Below are 24,150 nucleotides of genomic sequence, written 5' to 3' on the forward strand. Positions count from 1 at the left end.
CACCGCGCGGTGGTGTGTGCAGCTGTCCGTGCGCGTCCCGTCGGGTGCCCCCAGGAGAGCGATGGCCGAGCTGTTTCCTCTGGCCGAGGAGCTGTCGTGCTCCATCTGCCTGGAGCCCTTCAAGGAGCCCGTCACCACCCCGTGCGGCCACAATTTCTGCAGGTCATGCCTAAATGAGACGTGGGTCGTCCAGGGCCCGCCGTACCGGTGCCCGCAGTGTCGCACCGTGTACCAGGTGCGCCCGCAGCTGCACAAGAACACGGTGCTGTGCGCAGTGGTCGAGCAGTTTCTTCAGGCCGAGCAGGCGCGGACCCCCGTGGACGACTGGATCCCGCCTACCCGCTCCGCCGCATCCAGCTCAGACACCCAGGTGTCCTGCGACCACTGCCTGAAGGAGGTCGCGGTGAAGACGTGCCTCGTGTGCATGGCCTCTTTCTGCCAGGAGCACTTGCGGCCTCACATCGACAGTCCGGCCTTCCAGGACCACCCCCTGCAGCCACCCGTCCGTGACCTGCTGCGCCGCAAATGTTCCAGGCACAACCGCCTTCGCGAAATGTTTTGTCCTGAGCACGGAGAGTGCATCTGCCATATCTGCCTGGTAGAGCACAAGACCTGCTCCCCTACGATCCTAAGCCAGGCCAGCGCCGACCTGGAGGTAGGGAATGGCTGGTTGAGGGTCTAGAGGACAGCCTGGGCCAGCTGAATTGTGGAGAGAGCCCATCCTGGGTATCTCTGTAGTACAGTGGGTTGCCGGGAAGAGATAGGCTTTGCTGGGCCAGAGATTCTATATCCCACCCCTTCCTTCACAAGAACTCATGGCCTTAGGCTCTGTGAGCCGCTATCTGTGAGTTGGGCCGTAAGGGGCCATCTCCACAGACCAAACAGAAAGCAAGTAGATTATATATAGCCTCCCCACCCATCCGTTATTGTCTGCCTTCCCCAGCCCTCTCATGTCTATTTTACATAGCAGACAACTGTAGGCACAAGAAAGAGTGCCTGTCTCAAGCCTGTGTTTGTCCAGTGGAGTTCAATAGTTTTGAATATTAACTAAGACGAACCCTGGGGGTTACCTCTCCACCCACTCCAGGTCCTGGCAGCATGTAAGAACTGTGTGTGCTCAGTTCATCCCACAGTTCAGGAAAACAGGCCCAGAGAAGTTAGCTTAGCAGGAACCAGACTGCTTTGACTCACAGTTTCTAGTTTCCTTTTCCCCTGTAGACCAGATCTGTTGAGTCCACGTTTGTTGAGCCCAGAGCATGGAGCTCCAGGAGGCTCGAGGTGCAACAGAAGCCTCTGTTGACTGGAGAATTTTCATGGACAGGAAGTGTGAACAGAGAGTCTCAAGAATTCCTGCTTGTGACCTACAGGGAGAGAGCCTTTGACACCGTGGTGTAGTCCATCTTGATTTTTTGTTTGTTTGTTTGGTTGGTTTTTTTGACAGTCCTATGTAGTCCTAGCTGTTCTGGAACTCACTCTGTAGGCCAGGCTGGCTTTGAACTCATCGAGACCTGCCTGCCTCTGCCTCCCAAGTGCTGGGACCTAAGGCGTGGGCCACCACCACCACTCAGTTGGTGTAGTCCATCTTGCTGTGAAATTGAGCAGGAATTTGGCCTCTGGACCTGGGTTCAACTTGATAAAGACTGGAGGTGGAGCGTGTGTGTTAGGGAGTCAGGGTTCCTAATGGCTTTGTGAGGGGTTGCCATGATTTTAGTGGATCTAGAGGTCCCCGTCTTCCCCTTATGGTGCCTCTCCTTTGTCCATCTGTCAAAGCATGATCTGATCTCACCTCTCTTAAACATCTGGGGGAGTTGAGACCTGTCCCAATGTCGTGGAAGGAATCAGAAGCTGGGTGAGGTTGGTAAGCTTGGCGATGGTGCCAGGACCAGAATTCCAGCTCTGCTCCCTCTTGCCACAGCCCTTCCCTGGCTTTGCCTGCCTCTCTGGGTCTTAGTCAGGTTCCTCAGGACTTTTTCCCCCCCTGAGTCTTGGCACTTGGATCTTTTGAGTTCACCTCTTCAGTATGCTTTATATAGGTATGAGTACCTCCAAGCCTAGCTGTCCTGGGAGAGAGTCTGCCCTGCATTTAGAGCCTTTGCTACCACAGAGCTAGCTGTTTGGCTCGAGACGAGTCCCTGCAGATCTCTGGGTAGGTTGAGAGCCACTTGGGAAGGGCTGCAGGGGCAGGATCCAGTGTCAGGAGGCCTGTCACTTAGGAGACTCCTCTCAGATTCAGTGCCAAGGTCTGGGGTTAAATCCTGACCCCACCTTGTAGCATCCAACTACAAATGGTAAATTGGGGGACGAGGACGGTCTCGGGCTATAGTGAACCTTGGGCGAAGCTGGTGTCGTGCCTATAATTCCAGCACTTGGAAGGCTTAGGCAGATAGATCATCGTGAGTTTGAGGCCAGCTTGGAACTACATAGTTTCAGGTCAGCTACAGGGTGAGACTCTTGTCTCACAAAGACAACAACAAAAATAGCCAGTGGTCAGCAAGATGGCTCGACTGGTAAAGGGACTTGTTACCAAGGCTCTGGCCTGAGTTTGATCTCTGGGACCTGTGTGGTAGAAAGAGAACCAACTCCAGCAAGCTGATCTTTGACTTGACACCTATATGCACACAGATAAATGAATGTAATAAAATCAAAGGAAGAAAAAGGGGACAAGGCAGTTTTCTGCAAAAATCTCCATATATTTACCAAGGCAGACATTGGGGGCATGAGGAGCCTCCCCAGCCTGTCCTGAGCCTCTGCTCCCTTTCAGCCTTTTTGTCCAGAGCTGGAGTGAGCGGCCATTCCTGCTGCTGCTTTTTAATCCTGATAGCAGAATTCCTCCTGCCAGCCTTGTGCCCGTGTCTTTTTCAACCCAGCTGTGGCTCTTGTCTCAGTGCCAGACCCTAGCAAGCACTGCTCAGTCTTGAGCATTGTGGCTGCTGGTTTGGGGGGGTGCAGACTCAGGATTCCACTCTCTCCCATGTGGAAGACCCAGATCCTTGGTCTGCAACAAGCTCTCCCAAACCCCAAAGTCCTCTGTCCTTGGTCAGTGGTCTGTTGTTGCCGCCTAAGTCCTTGAGCTGCCTCTCTTTGATTAGGAGTAGGTCAGAGTAGGTTCCCCCCCACCCCCCATCCACTAGGAGGGGACTTTTATCTGTGTTTACTTAATGGTGGATTACTCTTTCAGCGTGGAGGGCTCCTCCTGCAGTTCTGGAATGGAGTCAGTTGCTAGTACCTGTGTGTTCTCAAGTCTCTTCTAGCCCAGGGAGGCAGGGTTTGCCCTTTGACCCAAATCTGTCTCAGCCTCTGTTGGAGAGAGGCCTGGGGCAGGGGAAGGGTTGTGTCACAGAGGTTGAGCCAAAACAAACATCACTGACCTGGGCTTTCTGGCTACAGTTAGTTTGTGCAGCCTTGATCTTTGTGTCCTGCCCTTACGTGTGCTAGTGGGTGGTTCAAATCCAGCCCCAAGGTTAGGTCCAGCTCTAATGGAGTAGAGGAATCAGGAAAGTAGAAAAGAGGGCTACTGTGTGTTGAGCTACTTGATTAGGGAAAGGAAATATTATCATTATTATTATTGTTGTTGTTAATTAATTTGTAGAAATTCCTAGCATACACAGTTTGGTCATTTGTTTATAAGTTTAGTAGAACCTAACCTTTGCCAGTTACTAACAATGTGGTCTTGAGTGAATCATGATTCTGTGATGTTTTCTGTAAAGTCTGAGTGATGTCTGCTTCTCCGAGTTGCTCTAAAAGTTAATAGGTGTGAGGTGCTAGAAAAGCGTGTGAGCACTTCATAGCAGCCTTCCTGACTGGTGGTGGAGTGTTCTCTCTCATCTCGGCACGCCGTTCTATCTTAGCAGGGACATAGAAGACTGTCGCCTCTGGAAAGTGGCTAAGAGCCAGACAGTTTGAATCAGCGTAGCTCTTTCAAGCCCCAGTGGCCAGCCTACCCTGATTCTCGGCCCTCCGTGGCTCTGGCCTGGAGTGGCCAAGTACAGCTGAGCATTTGTCCCTGCCTTGCTGGAGGTGACAAAGCCTCACCTAGCTTCCGTCCACCTTTGGAAGTCACCTCTGGGGAGGACAGCGTTGGGTGCTGAGCTCTTTCGCTGGGTTCCCTTCTCCTGGAAAATCCACTGTTTGGTTAGCTCTCCAGCGCCTTTGATATTTTGTCTATTTTCAAGGCTGTTTGCTGTGGTAGGGTGGGGTCACCGTTACCAAAGATCGCTGTGTCTCTGTGATCTTGGCCACTTGCTATCCCTCTTGCTTGGATTTCATGAGCTGTAAAATGAGTAGTGGGAGAAGAAATGTGTTATAATAGAAGCTGAACAGATCCAGGCAGGGCTCTGAGCACGGTCCTTGGTTAGTCTTCCTGATTGCCCCTGTAGCCACCTACCCAGTGGTATCTGTTCATGGCCAAGGAAGTAGGCAGAAGACACATGGCTGGGTCACAGGATTTCAGACACCGTCATTTTGGTTCCAAGTCTTAACGTTTCTGTATTGTCTTCCTAAAGGGATAGCGGGAAGCTTCAATTACAAGGAGCATACAGCGTAGGCAGAAGGGGCAGCGGGATGGAGGGAGGGAATGGTCCTCAGTGTAGGGGAACTAGGACACTAGGGTAAAGAGGGGCTCTCTTGCCCTGTGTGTTTTCCTTTACAGAACAAACTGAGGCAAAAACTCACCATCATGTACAGCCACATCAATGGAGCGAGCAAAGCACTGGAGGATGTGAAATCCAAGCAGCAGAATGTGCAGGTGAGTGACCCTCCCCCACCCTCACTCAGTCTGTAAACTTCAAACCCCTTCATCCTTCAGGGCGGGCATGGCCTCCTTGTGCCTGGGAAGTTGGCTGTCAGCAGAGGGCTTCTGTAGCTCACGTGAAGCCTTGGGTTCTCTCCTGAGACCACAGAAACTGGTAGGGCGGGATCAGAAGTTCAAGGTTCTCTTTGATTCCATAGTCAGTTCCAGACCAGCCTTGCTGGGTTTCGTTTTGTATTCAAGACAGGGTCTCACTATGCAGCCCTGGCTGTCCATGAACTCACTATGTGAATTAATCTGGACTTGAATCCACAGAGATATCTATTTGCTTCTGTCTCCCGAGTGCTGGGATTAGAGGCGTGCATCCCTTGTCTTTAAAAAAAAAAAAAAACCTTGCAAAACATTCAGAAAGCTGTATGTCCAAGAAACAGCCTTTATAAATACACATTGAAGAACTCCCCGTAAGCCCAGCCTTGAGAGAATCATGAAAAATGTAGGGGTAAGAGGCTTAGAAAGATGGCTCAGTTCATAAAGGTGATTGTGGCGTAGCCTGACCGAGTTCAATCCCTGGAATCCGAGGTGGAAGGTAAGAACAGAAACACAGAGTTTGACTTCTGATCTCCAAGTTTATGCTGTGGTACTCGCCGCCTTCACTCTGACAGTAAATAAAAAATGAAGAATAAATAAACACGCCAGGCATGGTGGTGCGCACCTTTACTTCTAGCCCTTAGGAACTAGAGACAGGTGGATCTCTGTGAGATCTAGGTTAGCCAGGACTACATAGTGAGCCTTGATCTATGGGAGGAGGAGAAGAAATAATGATGACGATGACGATGACGACGATGATGATGATGACGACGAGGACGTGTCGGGGAGAATCCTTCCTGTCTCTTCCAGCTTCCAGGGTCTTCCTTGTCTTGAGGCTGCTTATACTTTGTCTTCCATCTATAGTAAGACCACAGTCATTGGACTCAGGGCCCACCTGGCTAACTCAAGATGATCTCTCTCTCTCTCTCTTTTTAAATCCGTATTTCATGTGCATTGATGCTTTGACTGCAGTCAGATCAGAAAGTTGTAAGCTGCCGTGTGGGTGCTAGGTATTGAACCCTGGATATCTGGAAGAACAGCCAGCGCCCTTAACCACTGAGCCATCTCTCCAGGGCCCAAGTCCCTTTATAGAGAAAGAAAGGAGCTTGACTTTTTAAAAATTACTGTCGTTGAGCTGCACTTTACCATGGCAACTGTTGCTTCATTGAAGTCTGGGTTCTGATACCCACTATCACGACTGTTCATGGGGCTACGGTTGTGTTGGCGCATCTGTGAGCCTTTGATCTCCCACTGTGCCAGTGGAGCCACAACTCCTCTGAGGAGGTTGTGAGACTTTCAGGATGAAGGTAGAGTTACGAACGTTGTTTGGAGGGCAAATTAAACTCCTAGGAAGAAGAAAGACACCTCCGAATGCAGGGACTTTGAGAAGTGGCTCATTTTGTTCAGTTTAGCATCCTAAGTGTAACTCTTGACCCAGAGCATGGCTTTGGCTTTGTAGAGCGTGGCTTTGCAACGTGTGAATGCTCCCGCTGTTCTGCTACTCCACAGTGTGATGCTCTCATCTCTGATTGAAGCTGGGATTTTTTTTTTTTTTTTGAAAAATCGAGGCCTATTATGGGATAGCTGGCTGTCAAGGCAGAAGGTAATGTGGAGCAAAGAAAGGGGCTGGCAGGTCCAGGGTTGCACGGGCTGTACTATAGCATGGATATCCTGGCAGAAGAGAATGCTGGGTAGTTGACAAGACAAGAGTGTCTCTGCGTCCAAGGGAGGAGAAAGAGGTTTATATGCTGTTAGGCAGGGCTGGTGGCCAACTGAAGTGTACCTAATTTTCCAAAGTGATGGGGGGGAGGAGGAGAAGGAGGAGGAAAGAGAAGGAGGAGAAGGAGGAGGAGGAAAGAGAAGGAGGAGAAGGAGGAAGAAGAAGAAGAAAAAAGAAGAAGAAGAAGAAGAAGAAGAAGAAGAAGAAGAAGAAGAAGAAGAAGAAGAAGAAGAAGAAGAAGAAGAAGAAGACGACGACGACGACTTCAACAACAACAACTATTAACGTGTCGTGTAGGGCTTGGGATGTGTGTTTAGACTCACTTGGCAGTTATAACCAAGATGGCTGAATTCATGTCAATTTGGATAGGTCACTTGAACGAACTTCCTGGGTAACCTCAGTCGTTCAGACGCTAGGTCACCCTCAGCTGCTTTCTCTCGCTTGTGAAAAGAGGAACAAGACGGAAGATGCTGGCAACAAGCAGTTTCCTTTAAGCAATCGGTGTGGTGTTTGTTGCACACACTACTTCCAGCCTTGCCTCAGTGGAAGAAATTTAGCCGCCCTGGCCAAGCCTAGTTGCAGGGGAGGCTGGGAAATGTAGTCTGCGAAGCTGTATATCCTGATGATGCTCCCGCGTGCTCTCTTATTAAATAGAAAAGGAAATTAACACTGGAAGACGTTGGTGTTCGCAAGAGGAGGTACTCTGAAGGGATACCTAAGTGGATAAAGAGTTGAGGGTCGGTGAACTATCTCAGTGGGTAAAAGGTGCTTGCTGAACAAACTTGAAAGCTTGAGTTCAATCCCAGGACCCACAACGGAAGAAGAGAGCCAACTCCTGAAAGTTGTCCTCTGACCCTCACATGTGTACCTGGGGATGTGTGCACACAATGATAACAGCAACAACAACAGCAAGAAGGACAACAATAATAAATTTAACGGTTTTTTTTTTTTTTCATTTATTTTTACTTTCGGTGCATTGGTGTCTTTGCCTGCATGTATGTCTGTCTGTCTGAGGATGTCAGATCCCGGACTTTCAGACAGTTGTGAGCTGCATGTGGGTACTGAGAATTGACCCCAGGTTCTCTATAGAAGAGCAGTCAGTGCTCTTAACCTGAGCCACCTCTGCAGCCCCAAAGTGAACAGTTTTTAAAAAGCCGAATTCCATTCTTTCGGTGTACACTGTGTATTTTTGTTTGTTTGTTTGTTTGTTGTGTTTGATTCTGAACTAGTGAGGTTACCCAAAAAAGTTTGTTCAAAAATATGACTGTTGAAGCAACACTGTCTACCAGGAGCATCCTGGACACCTCTTATTAATTTAAAGCGAATTTGAGTTACGAGTGTGGTGGTAGGCTTTGAACCTTGGACCCATGACCTCACACATGCTAGGTAAACATTCTGTCCCTGAACTGTACTCCCAACACCTGAAACTAATTTTAGCGGTGTAACTTATTTAACTCAGTGTGTCCAAAATGTTATTTTAATGTATTATCAATACATTTTCCTTTTTGATAGTACTGGGGTTTGAACCTAGGTCCTCGTGCACGCCAGGCAAGTGCTCTACTAGTGAACTAATTCTAGTTCAATAAAAAGTATTAATGAGTTGGGGGGAGGGTTATAAAGTCTCTGACTGACATCCTTCATTGTCTACTCGCAAGTTACGCCACTTTTTTTTTTTTTTTCTTTTGGAGATGGGCTTTCTTTGTGTAACCCTGGCTGTCCTGGAACTCTGTGTAAGCCAGGCTGGCTTCAAACTCAGAGATCCTCCTGCCTCTGCCTCCCGAGCCACTGGGATTAAGGTTTGTGCCAACACTGCCCAGCTGATGTGTTTCAAATGCTCAGAAGCAACAGGTAACACTGAAAAGGAGAGTTCTAGAGAGTTCTAGAGGATTTTTTGAAATTGTTTCATGCCTTCAGGCTAGTCACAAACTCTTGGGCTTAAGTGACCCTCCTGCCTCAGTCTCCGGAGGAACCGAAGTAATAAATTATGTGGCCAACTCACTTTTTACCTTTTCAAAAAAATTTGCTTGTGAAGAGTTGTCTCCCCTCTTCCACCACCCCAATTTAGAGATAAGGGTCACATGTAGCCCAGGTTGGCCTCAAGTATTGTAGCCAAAAATGACCTTGAACTTCTGATCCTCCTGTCTCAGCCTCCCAAGTGCTGGGATTATAGTTGTGAGTCACCACACTGGGCTTTGCTTGTTAATGTTCTGTTCGTTCGGTTTTTTTTTGTTTTTTTTTTTTTTTTTGGTTGCTTGGTTGGGTGGTTGGTTTCTGGGTTTTGAGACAGGGTTTCTCTGTGGAGCCCTAGCTGTCCTGGAACTCACTCTGTAGACCAGGCTGGCCTTGAGCTCAGACATTCACCTGCCTCTGCCTCCAAGTGTTAGGAGTAAAGGTATGCACTACCACCTCCCTGGCTCTTGTGAGTTTCTTACATGTGTTTCTCGGGGCAGGTAGTTAAAGTACTTTCCTAGGAATTGGAGTTGCTGGGTCTTGGGGTGTGGTCACACCCAGATGGACAGGACTTTGCCAAGTGGCTGCCCAGTGTGGCAGCATGAATTATCACTGAGTTCCTGATGCTTGCCTCCCCTTCTCCCTCCCCACCTCTTACACACACACACATTCTCTCTCTCTCTCTCTCTCTCTCTCTCTCTCTCTCTCTCTCTCTCTCTCACACACACACACACACACACACACACACACACACACACTGGAGTGCAGCCTTAGTGTTATCAGCAGTCTGACAGGAGCCCCTCCATCATGGCCTCACAGGAGTCTATGAAGAGGAAGATGCTACAGCTGAGACAGGAATATTTGGAAATGAAGGCTGTCATCGATGCCGCAGAGACCAGCTCCACGCACAAGTTGAAGGAGGAGGAGAAGAGAGTCTATGGAAAGCTCGATACCATCTACCAGGTTCTTCTCAAGAAGAAGAACGAGATGCAGAATCTGAAGGCAGAGGTTGAGCTCATCCTGGCCAAAGGGGACGAGTTTGAGTTTCTGGAGGTGAGTTGTGGCGAGGGAGGGCGCTGCTTGGGTGTGTGTTCTGTCCAGCATCGCAGAGCTGATGGGAGTCTGGACCTCAGAGAGTCAGGGCTTTAAGAGGTCATTTGGAAAGATCACAGAGACATACTGTATGTCTATGCTCTGTGACAGCTTACTGAATTGAGGGCCTTCAGAGAACCTCTGATGATTATCTCCTGGTTCCCTGGGCCCAGCGTCTGGGCGTGGCTTCCCAGCTGTTGTCATAGCACCAGAGGTCTAGCTGCAGGCTGGGCTGTATTGACTTTGGAGCCTCAGGGCTGTTTTCCAAGCCGCACCTGGCTACTTAGTTCCTTGGGGCTATAGATTGGGTGTGCACCTCCTTGCTGGCTGTCTGCTGAGGCCTTATTTCAGCTTGACAGCATGTTTGCTCAAGCCAGCAGAAACGTTCCTCCCTCCAGGAAGGCCGGTGTTCCCCTTGAAGGTCTCTTACCCAATTAAGCCTGGTGGTCTACCCAGGATAGTCACCTTTTCGATTAATTCTTTCATCTGGTTGGATGCCGCCGATGTCCCTGTGGTGTTCCCCCTCTCGTTCCTTGTAGTTCATCGTGCAGTAATGTTGTTTCTGATCTGCCCTGTACTCAGGGGAGGGTTATGGGGGACTCTTGGGAGCATCTTAGATGTGTCACCCACTGTATAGGTGTCCGCCTTCTCTTACTGTCCTCCCTCACATACTCTCCGAAGATGCCTTTCTGAAGCACTGCCTCCCTGCTCTGTCTGGTGCTGTGCCCCTTAGCATGGTCCAGGAATGAGGGCCTTGCTGTTCGCACTTGGTCTCTGCTGTCAGGCCCTTGTGCTCTGACCACAACAGGTGCTATGCTCTTCATTCCTCAGACATAACCCCGAGTGGGAGCACCATGTTGATCTCCTCTGCCCAGTGGATTATGTCCCTTATGTCCCTGTTCCAGGACCACCGGGGTCACGCTGCTACACATTATTAGTGTTGCAGAGTATGCCCCACCCCCGGTAGTGCTGAAGACATCATTTCAGATGTGCTTGGCCTGTGTATCCTTTGGCTATAAGCCACATCATCTTGTCACTTGCCTCTTCTTCCTCACCTGTCTAGTTCAGGGCCCGGATCTCTGTGAACTACCTGGTTTGGTCCCCCAAGGACCCAGATTGCCTGACTTAGTACAGGAGTGATGGAACCCCCTCTGCCCGTGATGCTTACTGGTACCTAGGTGGAGGTTTTCTGCTACCCCGGGAGCTCATTCCTGTGCCTAGGAACTACTGAGTTCTCTGAGAAAGGATTCAAGTCCTTGTCTGTACCCTTTTTCTTAAAGTTCTTAAAGGAGCACTCCAGCTAGTTCCAGGATCTTTCCCTTGTGATTGAGGCAGGAAGTTGTACTCACTGTTGCGTTAGGAAACATCAGTGGGGTTGATGAGGATGGAGGCCCAACCCTGGTTTTCCCCCAATCACCTCTGCTTAAACACCTTGGCTTGTTCCAGAAAGCTGCAAAATTGCAAGAAGTGTCAACGAAACCAGTCTACATCCCTAAGATAGACCTGGACCATGATTTGATAAAGGGGGTCTACCAGGGTGCATTGGACCTCAAGAGTGAGCTGAAGCTCTCCCTCAAGCAGCTACAGGAAAAGAAGGCTGAGGAGCCCTGCAACTCAGGTAACCACAGTGGTCCGACACTGATGAGCCCTTCGGTGCCTTAGGGTGGGAGAGCTGTCAAGCAGAACATTGGCATTTGAATTTCAAGGGTCCTGAAACGGCCTCTGCTTTGTCCCGATGTCACAGCTACTTTTCCAAAAGGAATACCGAGGCTTGGTGTTCTGATGGGCTCTGGAGGCTAGCATGGATGGCTTTGAGTAGAGACTGGGTTGCCAGTTTGTTTGGTGGACAGAGGGCGAATTTCAGGATCAGAGAAATCTGAAATTCCTCCTTGTCGCTCCTTTGCGTTCTTTTCTCCACATCCCAACCACCATCTCTGCTTTCCACAGACACACAGACACACTCCACTACTAACACCCAATTTTGGGGACAGGTCCCAGTGTATGCTAGGCAGGTACCCTACCACAGACCTCTATATCTAACCTTTGGCTTTTTGAAACAAGATCTCTCTAGGTAGCCCAGGCTGTCTGTCACCTCCCAAGTACTGTCCCACCTAGCTGTCCCACTGAGCCCAGCGAAACACCATCTGGCTGCTGTCTGATACCATCACCTGCTCCAGGACCATGCTAACTTCCACAAGGTCCCCACATCTGCTATTACAGCCAGGGAGGGTTTTACAGGATGTCACTGTCACCTTGTTTTCCTCCTAACCCCTTCGGGAGCTTTCTGGTTATCCTAAGATGTCACACCAGACCCTTGATGTCAGATCAGACCCTTGACCTTGCTACCTTTTCTTTCTTTTTTCTTTATTTTATTTTATTTTTTTCGGAGCTGGGGACCGAACCCAGGGAGGGCCTTGCGCTTGCTAGGCAAGCGCTCTACCACTGAGCTAAATCCCCAACCTTTTTTTTAAAAAAATATTTATTTATTTATATGTGTACACTGTAGCTGTCTTCAGACACAGGTGAAGAGGATATCTGATTCCATTACAGATGGCTGTAAGCTACCATGTGGTTGCTGGGAATTGAACTCAGGACCTCTGGAAGAGCAGTCAGTGCTCTTACCCACTGAGCCATCTCTCCAGCCAGGTGCTGTCTTTTCATCCCAACACCTACCACCATCTCTCTCCAGTCTCTCAGTGCCATGCTTCCTGCCACAGGACCTTTGTATATATCCTCCCCAACACACATTGCTTGGGGATTCTTCACCGGCTAATCCCTTTCTACTGTTTCTTTTTATTTGTGGTTTTGCTGCACCGCCAACTGAACCTAGGGCCTTCATATACCAGGCAAGGCGCCCTACCACATGGCCCCTTTGAACATTTTTATTTTGAGGCAGAATCATTTATTTTGTTTATTTATTTATTTTGTGACAGGGACTCTCTACTATGTAGCTCTAGGTGTTCTTTAACTTGCTACGTGGACCAAGCTGGCCTCAGACTCATAAGAAATTCCCCAGCCTCGGTCTCCCAAGTGTTAGGATTAAAGGCATGTACCACCACACCTGGCATTGAGGAAGGATCTTGTTGAGTTGCCTAGGCTGGCCTTGAGTTTGCAATCCTCCTGCCTCAGGCTCCTAAATAACTGGGATTATATATTCCATATGCCATTAGGCATTCTAGTCTTGTTAGGCATCTACATTTTGGTTTCCTGTGGCTGTGGTAAGAATATCCAGACAAAAGCAACTTAAGGGAGAAAGGGCTTGTTTTAGCTCCCGGGTCAGGTCACCGTCCATCACACAGGCAGGGCAGCAGGGCTTGAAGCAGCGGGTCACATGACTTCGCAGTCAGAAGAGCAGTGAACGTTTGCACGCTAGTGCTCCATTTCTTCATCCTATGCAGTCCAGCATCCCAGCCAAGGACTAGAGCAGCCAGAGTGGGCGGCTCCTCCCGCCTCAACCAATGTAATCTTGACAACCCCCTCATATATGCTTTAACATTGGCTACCACATTGGGTTTTCCTCTCTCTCACTGTGTGGAAATCATTGAACCGTTACATTTTCCCTTAGACCCTTCTCACTCCTTTAAGCAGAAAATGTTTATTTATTCAGCACGTATACACATATGTCTGGGTGTATTGCATGTATGTGGACAGGTGCACTGTGATATGGGGGTTGAGGTCAGAGGACAACTTATGGAAGTCAGCTCTCTCCTGCTCTGTGGGTCCTGGGGATCAGACTCAGGTTTGGCAAGCTCCTTCCTACAGAGCCATCTTGACAGACTCATTTCCACCCACTGGAGTAGGATCCTTTTCTTTGGGGATGTGGATGATGGTCCTGGACTCCACTGTGGCCATCCCAGTGTCGTTGAAGAGTGGCTTCTAAAACAGGTAAAGATGAGGAACCTTGTGGAAGGTTCTAGAAGTTCTTCACATGGGGTAAATCTGAGTAACTAGACTGCCAAGAGAGGGAAGAAAGAACTAGGGGACAAGAACCTGACATTAGCCTAGCCTCCACTCCACCCCAGACACCTTGACCTCATTCAGGGATTCCTGTCAGCCATTATCAAGTTCATGTTCTCCTTGATGGATGTCCAGAGAAACCAGAGAAGTCCCGGAGCTGGGTGCTGATGGAGGAGGCTTTCTCCCAGCTTTGCTTTAAGCAGAGGAGAGAAGGAACACATGGAATTGGCCCTCCTCACACTAACTCTGTCTCTTGCAAGTGACTGGATGGGACAGTCAATGGGAGGGCTGCCTGTGTGGATGTTCTGTCCACAGCCTCGACAAACCTGGCTCTTAGAGTGGGTGGGGAGGATCCACATACAGCTGGGTCCTTTTCTCTGCCACAGGTAACGTGGGAGACCATGCGCAGTCCACATCCAAACCCACACGCCCTGCGAAGAAGACCGCACGTAAGTAGCCTCTTGTTTTTTTCTGGTCTTAGTGTGGCTGTGACTGGCAAGTGCTTGGTTGAGACTGTTAGAGAGGCTACTGAAGCTTCCAGATGGTCACAGCCCATCCCAGGTTTTCACAGTTGTGTGCGCGTGCATGCTTATGTATGTATGTAAGCATTCATGTATGTAGTGTATACATGTATGTATGCATACATATGTGTACACATGCACCATGGTGCACATGTAGAAATCAGAAGTCAGCCTTGGGCATCGGTCCTTAACCTTCCACCTTGTTTGAGGCAGAGCCTCTTTTGTGCCCTGGAACAAGGCAGGCTTGCTGGCCTGAACGCTTCTGTGATGAACAGCCATTATCTTGCTGTAAGACTTCTGGGATTTCAGATGCAAGCTAGTCCATCTAACATTATCTGGGGTCTGAAGATCTGAACTCAGGCCCTCAGGTTTGCGTGGCAATTGTTTCACCCACTCAGCCATCTTCTGAGCCCTATGTTTCTCTCTCTTTTCCCCATTGCCTTCTCCCAGTGAGCCATAGAAAACATTTCCCTAATTGTCCCTACCAGTGAAAATGTGATCCTATACATACACAGTATATTATTAGTTTATTTATAAAATGTGTAATCAGTAAGCAGTCCGGGGTGGCTCATACCTCTAATCCCAGCACTTGGGAGGCAGAGGCCGGTGGATCTCTGTGAGTTTGAGGCCAGCTTGTTTTACGCAGTGAGTTCTAGGACAGCCAGGGCTATGTAGAGAGACCCTGGCTCAAAAAAGAAAAAGAAAAAAGAAAGGAAGGAAGGAAGAGAAAGAAAGAAAGAAAACACTTTTTATACCCCACACCTCAGATTTTTTGCCTCCGCCCCACTCCCCCAACAACAGTGGTGTCCCTGTCATTGAGAATGTGGGCGTGGAGTTGGGAGTATGAGTCTCCTCTTCTCTCACATTTGGAAAACAGTGACATTGGAGCCCACGGGATGATAGTAAGTGAGGTTCCCACGGGACACACTGGTTGTGAGGACACTTCATAACCATTTAACGGGGAAGCTGGGACTGTTTCCCCAAGGTCAGTATGAGATGACATCAATGCCCTGAAGATGCCCTGATGTTAGTGGGTGTCAGGGGAGTGAGAGGGCTCTGTGTGCTTTACTTGTTGTTTGTCCATAATGTGTGAGTCGTCTTCAGCAAACCACTGCTGGGTACCGGTCTCTCTGAGGGCTAGAACATTTGGTGACGGTGTGCTTATGGATGTAGGAGAGCCCTTGGGGATGCAGGATGTTGTTAAAGCATTATTGTGATAGTTAACCAGGATTGTTTATTTTCTGATTTCCTCCTTTTTTTTTTTTTTTTTTTTTTGCTTGCTTGCTTGCTTGCATTTTTTTTTCTTTTGTAGAGCTCTAATCTCTACAAAATACACAGATCCTAAATGTCCAGTCAGATATATTTTGACAAATGAGTTCTATGTTACCATTTCCCAAATCAACATAAACACTTCCTAGAAAATTTCTCTCTGTTTCCTAATAGACACTGCATACCCACCATGACCCTGGTGGGGATTCCTATACTTGTAGATGTGTGATATCAGCCACTGCCTTATAGTTCAAGTTAGGCCATCCTTCTTTAGCTGGTATGGGTCAGCTGGTATGGTGAATGTTACCATGGTCTTTTGTGTGTGGCATCATGCTTTTAAATATCCTAATCCTATAATCTTTCCTTTTTTTTAGCGGACAAGAAGACCAAGAAAACCCGTAAGTTGTGCGTCTGTGTATCTTTTTGTTCTCTTGACTTACGTGAGCCTAGGGCGAAGGTGGACGGCAACAATTGAGCTGCTTTAACGAGGGTTCTGCAATTGGACCTGTTCTTACAAACGTTTGCTGTGGGGACAGACGGCTCTGAGCGGGGAAAGGAGGATGGGCGTGGAGATGTGTGGATGGGTAGTTGGTTGGGGGGATAGTAAATGAGTAAGACAGATAAAGAGCCTCATCTGGACTCAATTTGTGTGGCCCGGGCTGGTCAGATGTGTCTGTGGAAGTTGAGGGTCGTTTTGGAAAGAGAAATCATCTAGTTGTGGGTGTCGTATTGCTATTCTGTTTGTCCTCCCTCGCCTCCCAGCTGGTGCTGCGGGTGCTGCCGGTGCTGCCGGTGCTGCCGGTGCTGCTGGTGCTGCCGGTCCTACCTCCTACTCTTCCTCATCTAACAAGTTGCCCACCTTTGGAGCTCCTGGACAAGCAACTATCCCTGATGGTGAGTCTGTGTGGACAAGTGCCAGGGAATTAGCTACCATTTGTCCCAAGTCTGCCGTTTTGAATACCATTCTCTATTTTGTCTTCTAGCCACACTTAAACCCAATGCTCCACAACCAAACTCGGCAGCCGTCAAGGCTAAGATGTTAGAAAACTTCTTAACCATGTCCAGAACAGAGCTTCTGGAATGTGAGTAGTTTGGCTAGGTGGATGGAAGAACGGCTGGATGGCTTCATGCATACGTGGGTGGGTGGGTGGGTGGGTGGGTGGGTGGATGGATGGATGGATGATGGATGGATGATGGATGGATGTGTGGGTGAGTGGATGGATGATGGATGATGGATGGATGGGTGAGTGGATGGATGGATGATGGGTGGATGGATAATGGATGGATGGATGATGGATGGATGGGTGAGTGGATGGATGGATGATGGATGGATGGATGGGTGGATGGATGATGGATGATGGATGGATGGGTGAGTGGATGGATGGATGATGGGTGGATGGATGGGTGGATGGATGATGGATGATGGATGGATGGGTGAGTGGATGGATGGATGATGGGTGGATGGATAATGGATGGATGGATGATGGATGGATGGGTGAGTGGATGGTTGGATGATGGATGGGTGGATGGATGGGTGGGTGAGTGGATGGTTGGATGATGGATGGGTGGATGGATGATGGATGGATGGATGATGGATGGGTGAGTGGATGGATGGATGATGGATGGATGGGTGAGTGGATGGATGGATGATGGATGGGTGGATGGATGATGGATGGATGGGTGAGTGGATGGATGGATGATGGATGGATGGATAATGGATGGATGGATGATGGATGGATGGGTGAGTGGATGGATGGATGATGGATGGATGGATGGGTGGATGGATGATGGATGATGGATGGATGGGTGAGTGGATGGATGGATGATGGGTGGATGGATAATGGATGGATGGATGATGGATGGATGGGTGAGTGGATGGTTGGATGATGGATGGGTGGATGGATGGGTGGGTGAGTGGATGGTTGGATGATGGATGGGTGGATGGATGATGGATGGATGGATGATGGATGGGTGAGTGGATGGATGGATGATGGATGGATGGGTGAGTGGATTGATGGATGGATGGATGGGTGGATGGATGATGGATGATGGATGGATGGGTGAGTGGATGGATGGATGATGGGTGGATGGATAATGGATGGATGGATGATGGATGGATGGGTGAGTGGATGGTTGGATGATGGATGGGTGGATGGATGGGTGGGTGAGTGGATGGTTGGATAATGGATGGGTGGATGGATGATGGATGGATGGATGATGGATGGGTGAGTGGATGGATGATGGATGGGTGGATGGATGGATGGGTGAGTGGATAGATGGATGATGGATGGATGGGTGAGTGGATGGATGGATGGATGGGTGAGTAGATGGATGGATGATGGATGGATGAATGATGGATGGTTGGATGATGGATTGATGTGTGGGTGAGTGGATGGATGATGGATGATGGATGGATGGGTGAGTGGATGGATGGATGATGGGTGGATGGATAATGGATGGATGGATGATGGGTGGATGGATAATGGATGAATGGGTGAGTGGATGATGGATGGATGATGGATGGATGATGGATGAATGGGTGAGTGGATGATGGATGATGGATGGGTGGATGATGGATGGATGTGTGAGTAGATGGATGGATGATGGATGGATGGATGATGGATGGATGTGTGGGTGAGTGGATGGTTGGATGATGGGTGGATGATGGATTGATGTGTGAGTGAGTGGGTGGATGGATAATGGATGGATAGGTGAGTGGATGGATGGATGGATGGATGATGGATGGATGGATGATGGATGGATGGGTGGATGGATGGATGTGTGAGTGGATGGATAGATGGATGATGGATGGGTGGATGGTGGATGGATGATGGGTGGGTGGGTGTGTGGGTGGGCAGCTAGGTGGGTGGATGAATGGACAAATGAATGGGTGGTCAACGCACTGGGGATTAGTAGCTAGATAATGTGTGTATCTGAGTAAATGTTCTGATAGATGAATGATTAGTTGGATGGGAGGGTGGGCCGATGGATAGTTAGACAGATGAGTGGGTGAGTGAATGGATGGATGAATGGACGACGTGTGAGTAGATGGGTGGGTATGTGGATGTGTGGACAGAGAAAACAAGTGTCATAGTACGGGAGAGCTTTAAAAGTGCAGGTAGCTTGGGCCCCTTGTCACAGTTCTCTGGGGGATGTCTTCTCAGATTTCGTTAAAGTCGTCTTCGACTACAATACCGCCCACAACAAAGTGGCTCTGGCAGACAACTACACCACCGCTTCCGTGGCCGACGGGCTGCAGCACTACCGGTCCCATCCCCAGAGGTTCACCTACTGCTCTCAGGTCCTGGGGCTGCACTGCTATAAGAAAGGCATCCACTACTGGGAGGTGGAGCTGCAGAAGAACAACTTCTGTGGTGTAGGCGTCTGCTATGGCAGCATGGATCGGCAGGGCCCCGAGAGCCGGCTGGGCCGTAACCCCAGCTCATGGTGTGTGGAGTGGTTCAATAACAAGATCTCCGCCTGGCACAACAACATGGAGAAAACGCTGCCCTCCACCAAGGCCACGCGAGTCGGCGTGCTACTCAACTGTGACCATGGCTTTGTCATTTTCTTTGCTGTCACCGAAAAGGTGTATCTGATGTACAAGTTCAAGGTGGACTTTACTGAAGCTCTGTACCCAGCCTTTTGGGTGTTCTCTGCGGGTACCACCCTCTCTATCTGCTCCAAGTAGTCAGGCCGCGAGGCCAGCCACAGACACTTGGGCTTGCTGGGGGAACATCCAAGACTGGTAAAAGGTGGGGACCCTCCTTTGGAGAACTTCTGAGTCCTTGACAGATAGGAGATTGGGAGGGGAGCTGGCGAAGGGGCGGCAAGAATAAAAGGGGAGATTGGGCTCAGAAATGGGTGGGGTGATTGTCTTGTGGGTGGGGAAGCATATCTACCTCAGGCCCAGAGGGCAGGGTGACCTCCTCCCAGTGTTCTGGGAAATCTCCAGGCTGCTAGTTACTTGGGCAGTGCTTCAGAGAAGAAAATTATTTAGTGTTCCTGTTGTCTCACAGAAAATCTATAGCTGCTAGCCATGCTCTTTCCTCGGGTTACAGATGCCCACCCTATTCTGCTCTCTGGGGTAGCAGCCCGCAGATCTTTGTGTTTTGATCATGATCTGGATTTAAAAAAAAAAAAAAAAAAGCCAGGTGCTGTGATACACGCCTTTTAATCCCAGCTTTTGGGAAGCAGAAGCAGGCACATCTTCATAAGGAGTTTGCGGAGAGCCTGGTGTACATAGTGGGTTTTAGGATAGTTAAAGCTACATAGTGCCACCTTGTCTCTAAAAACCAGACCAAAAAAACCCAGTTCTTGAGTTTGGTGTATAGATTATCTCTTTGGTGCTGGGGACTATATCTGCAGCCTTGAATGCATGCTTTACCACTGAGCCTCACCCCTACTCTGAACTCCCATATAACCCTTTCCCCCAAGGAACCTTTTGTAGATAAGGCTGAAACCATGTCTGAATGAGCCTGTGTTGATTTGTGTCAAGGTAACCCAGACGTGGTTGAGACGAAAGTCTCTCCCTCTCCAGAGATGTGTTGACTGTGGGCACGGAGTTAGAGGCCTTTCTTTCTTCCCATAGCCTAGGCCGGGGGAGCAGAACCCTGGCTGGGTTATGGGAGCCCGATGGGTTTGCTCTTACTTGTTATCTTGCCTTGACAGCTGTTCCCAGCAGTAATGTCCCCCTCCTCTGGATTGTAGATATTGGGCTGATGGCTGTCAATGCCACCATTTGCCCTTTGTGGTTACTACCACAGTTTAGTGGACGGCCATGCCGCATTCCCAAAGCCTACGGTCATGCCGATGGGCTGTGTGTGGTTGCTTCAGAAACCTTGCTAGATCACCTATGGCCTGAAGGGTCCTAAAGCAGACCTGTGGCTGATAGCTGGATTCCTGTTTGTTTATCTCTAGCCACAGACTGCAGACCCAGGGGTGAGTCAGACCCATCTCTTGCCCTGACTCTTACTTCTCTCTTCCTCAGTTGAGCCAATTCCAGATGCTCATGTAGGACCAAACTACGGGTTAGGAAGACTTTTAAGGCTAAGGGAAAAAACAAAACAAAACAAGGAGGGTCCAGGCAGTGGCTGTTTTCTCTGTTGCCTTTCACACAGTGAAAATAGCCCAGGCCACTGAAGGGCAGGGATGGATGACTGGGATCTCCTCACCTCCTCCTGTCGTGATGTCAGATCCAGAAGATGTGAGGGTTTCTCTTGTGACAGGAGTCCAGCTCTCTCTTTCCTAAGTGGAAAGCTCCTCCTCATGAGCCTTCTTATGAAGAGAGGCCACCATAGGGAAGGTAGGCCCCTAGACCTTGTCATATGATGGATATTTGAGAACACAGCGCACCTCAGGTATTTATGGAATCCCAGGCTCTTAGAATTGGCATTCCTGCCAGATGTGTGGTCTGTGTCCTCTCCCAGAGGAATGTTCTATTCCCTGGAAGCATCTTTGCAGGGGACATGTCCCTGTAGATGATATGTGGGCTTTGAAAGGTTTCTTCCTTTGCCACACAAATTCTTGGCGATGCTTCTCGAACTTTGGAAGATGCCCAAAAGCATCTTTGCTGGTCTTCCGAGCCTTGTTTGAGGCTACATCAGACTTGGGAAAACAGCTAGGTTCAGAGGAGCAGAATGCCAAGAATTAACTCGAGAGTCCTGCTTGGACTCGCCTCAGAAAGTGTTAAGACTTCCGGGAAGTGTGTAGTTCAGGCAGGGAAGGCATGCATCCCTCTGTTTATGAGAGCCAAGCAGGCGATCAGAGCCCAGAGCTGTGCGAGGTGCTTTGGGGCTGTAAGTGGAGGGGTGTACCCTTGCTGTCTGGTACCCATCTGTTTGCAATGGTAAGACCGTCACCTTAACCGTAAGCATTTCTGGGTGGATGTACTAGCTAGCGTACATCAGAGTGCACATCTCACTTAGCTCACAGAATTGAGCAGGTGGGAAGGTGGAGGGTGGCTTGTTCACTATTCTTGTCATTCCAACATGGAAGAGACTCCTTATATGGATGACAAGAAAACCCCAGGGCCCTCTGGGTGTAACAGAGATTTCCAGAAATGTTGATGTAAAGTCCTGTTCTTGACTGAGATACTGGGGACTGTCTCAGTCACTCTGGTGTGATAAACTAAAGGTCAAGTCTTTGTATTTTTCTGAACTGGCTGGCTGCTGCTTCTGATCACTGAGAAACTGATTTTTTGATCTATTACTAATACTGATATGTTACTTTTATACTATACTGAGCTAAATCCCCAGCCCCATACTATTGATTTTTAATTGATTATTAATTACTAATGTTTTAGCTATGTGTTGGACCTAGTGTTTCAGAGATAATTCTTTATTACGATAACCATTATACTGGGCAAGACTGGCTGTTGTATCTTACTTTGAATGCAGTGAAACGGCCTCTTCTCTGGATTGAGGTGTGGGTGGAAGGTGTCAGTCAAGCTGAAATCCACTCATGAGGCACCCACCCCCTAAAAGCTACTGCCTGGGACCTCTGGGTACCCTGGCTCCACCCCAGAAACCATAGTGTAGTGCCAATCACAGGAAACTCTGGGTAAAGAACACTCGAGAGAGAGAATGTGTGCACTTAGCTTTAAGATAGTGCCAGGGCGGAACACTGCTGAGGGGTAAGCCCATGTGAGTAACCGGCAGGCAGTGGTGGGAAGCCAGAGCTTGCTTGCTTATTTTTCTTGCTGTTCTATAGACTTGACCATTTCTATCATGAGAAATTAAATGGTGAAATGGAAAACAGTCCTGACCAGAGATGGGCCCTATTCATGATCTTCTCTACAGAGGGACAGAGGAATAGGGGTCTCAGGAACTGTAGATACTATGCTGACTGTTAAAGAATTTGGTTTGTCTTTGTCACTGGCGTGTGTGTGTGTGTGTGTGTGTGTGTGTGTGTGTGTGTGTGTGTGTGTGTGTGTGCGTGCGCACTTGCTTGCTTGCTTGCTTGTGCTTGTTAAATCCTTGGAATTTCCTGAGAGTATGGAGTGTCGTTGTTACTTGTCTGCCTTGTGTGTCACAGCAGAATTTATGTCGAGAGATGACCTAGGATGGTAGCTAGCCACTACCAGCTTGTCATCGATTACAGGGTTGAGGCCTTGAGCTAGAAGGACCTCTAAAGGGAAGAAGAGGGGGTTGACTTCAGTTCAACATCTCTGTGAATCCTGTCTACCTACAAATGATGGTTCAATTCTATCTCCAGTTGAGACCTAGAGCAGCTTCCCTGCAGATGAACACACAGCTCTGCTTCAGACTGATGCATTCTTGTCCCGTGATGGCAGGACAGGGAGCCTCTGTGCTCGAGACCCTGCTGGACCCTGCCCTGTATGTGTCTTTGTTTGACTGCTTCTGATAATCGTTCTTTTGAATAAAGTTCAAATCATAAATGCGGTATTGTCCTGTCTCCTGTGAATTCTAGCCAATGACCAAATGGGAGGCAGATCATAGTCTCTCTCAGGATTTGCAGGTATTTGGCAGTGTGGAGCCTGGGGCCAGGCAAAGCATGGGGGCACTGTGCACCACACCTAACCCTCGGCCGCTGGCATATTCTCAATGCAATGCAGTTCCGCTGCTGGGACAGACGTGGTGGGACCTGCGGTCACATCTGTTCATTTAAGAAACCACTCCTCTTAGATTTGCTCCTTCACTTTATTCTGGGAAGACCCACAACGTCAGAGACTCTTCCGAGATGCCACTTCGTCTGTCCCAGAACACTGTCATTCAGATAAACTCAGAGTGGTAACAAAGTCAAGGCAAGCCATGTGTGCATGTACAAATGTGCCCATGTGAATGTGGGTGCACCCTGAAGTTCAGAAGAGCGCTGGGGTCCCCTAGAGCTCTGGGTGGTGATGAGCCCACACAGGTACAGGCAAAGAGAAGAAAGCTTAAGTGCTGGGCTGGCCTGTTTCTGTTTGAAACAATCTCCTTTAACTCAGGCTGGATTGGCTGTGTACCTGTGAGTGACCTAAAAATCCCTCACCCCCTGCCTCCGCCTCCCAGACGCTGGGAACAGTTTCAAAGTTGTCTGTGGTCTGTTAGAGGGACCACTGGTGGAGACCGTGTCAGGGTGGAGACAATATGTATTAAAATGAATGTTGAAGCTAGCAGGCCATGTCTGAGAACACGGAAGAAAGGTGAATGAGGCTTGTAGCTAGGAATTAGCCAAGTCAATCAGACCAGAGGAAGGACAGGGCTGGGGAGTGAGTGGGGACAGGACAGACAAGACTGGTCTTGGCCAGCTCAAAGCACTTTTGCCCTTTCCCATCTCCTGAGACGTGGACTTGCAACAGACAGAGCTGTGAGTTAGAACACCTTCTAAGAAAGCCTTCACCCATTCCTGGAAGATCACCCCCAGGGAGGAGAGAGAGAGGAGAAAAGCAAGTAATGATACAGCTACTTCTTGGGACCTTTGTCCCCAGGTGGTCAGAAAGGCCTTTGGTGGTTAAACATCCTTGCAGCCATAGATAGGTGTGTTTCGCTACTCTAGGAACTACGTCCACAAAAGACTCAACATTGCTATATCATTTACGTTGTGGTTTTGATATCCATTCCCTTCTGTAGAGATCATGGGAGGAGGCACCCTCGAAAGGGAGATTCAAGGGGAACCTCAAATGACTCACCATAATTTCGGACAGAGAAAAAGGTCATCACAAGAGTATGCTACCCACCACATAAATATTCATAACAACAATTTAAAGGGCTGGCCGAATGGCTCAGAAGGTAAGGGCCCTTGCTTTCAAGCCTAAATGGTGTGAATCCAGTCCCTGGGACCCATGAGCTAGAAAGAGAGGTGAA

The 24,150-nt window shown here is 49.0% G+C and overlaps 1 protein-coding gene across 1 annotated transcript; it reads left to right on the forward strand.

The window, feature by feature from the left end:
• Trim25 (tripartite motif-containing 25) lies at positions 1–19,488 on the forward strand. The gene is given in 9 exon segments (NM_001009536.1): positions 1–655; positions 4,649–4,744; positions 9,324–9,557; positions 11,043–11,214; positions 13,940–14,002; positions 15,718–15,741; positions 16,106–16,237; positions 16,327–16,425; positions 18,508–19,488. Coding segments are annotated over 9 exon segments (1,941 nt in total). The 5' UTR covers positions 1–61; the 3' UTR covers positions 19,035–19,488.
• The last annotated feature ends 4,662 nt before the right edge of the window (positions 19,489–24,150 follow it).

The sequence above is a fragment of the Rattus norvegicus genome, chromosome 10 (genome assembly GCF_021556685.1).
Source record: "Rattus norvegicus strain SHRSP/BbbUtx chromosome 10, alternate assembly SHRSP_T2T, whole genome shotgun sequence".
NCBI classification, from domain to species: Eukaryota; Metazoa; Chordata; class Mammalia; order Rodentia; family Muridae; genus Rattus; species Rattus norvegicus.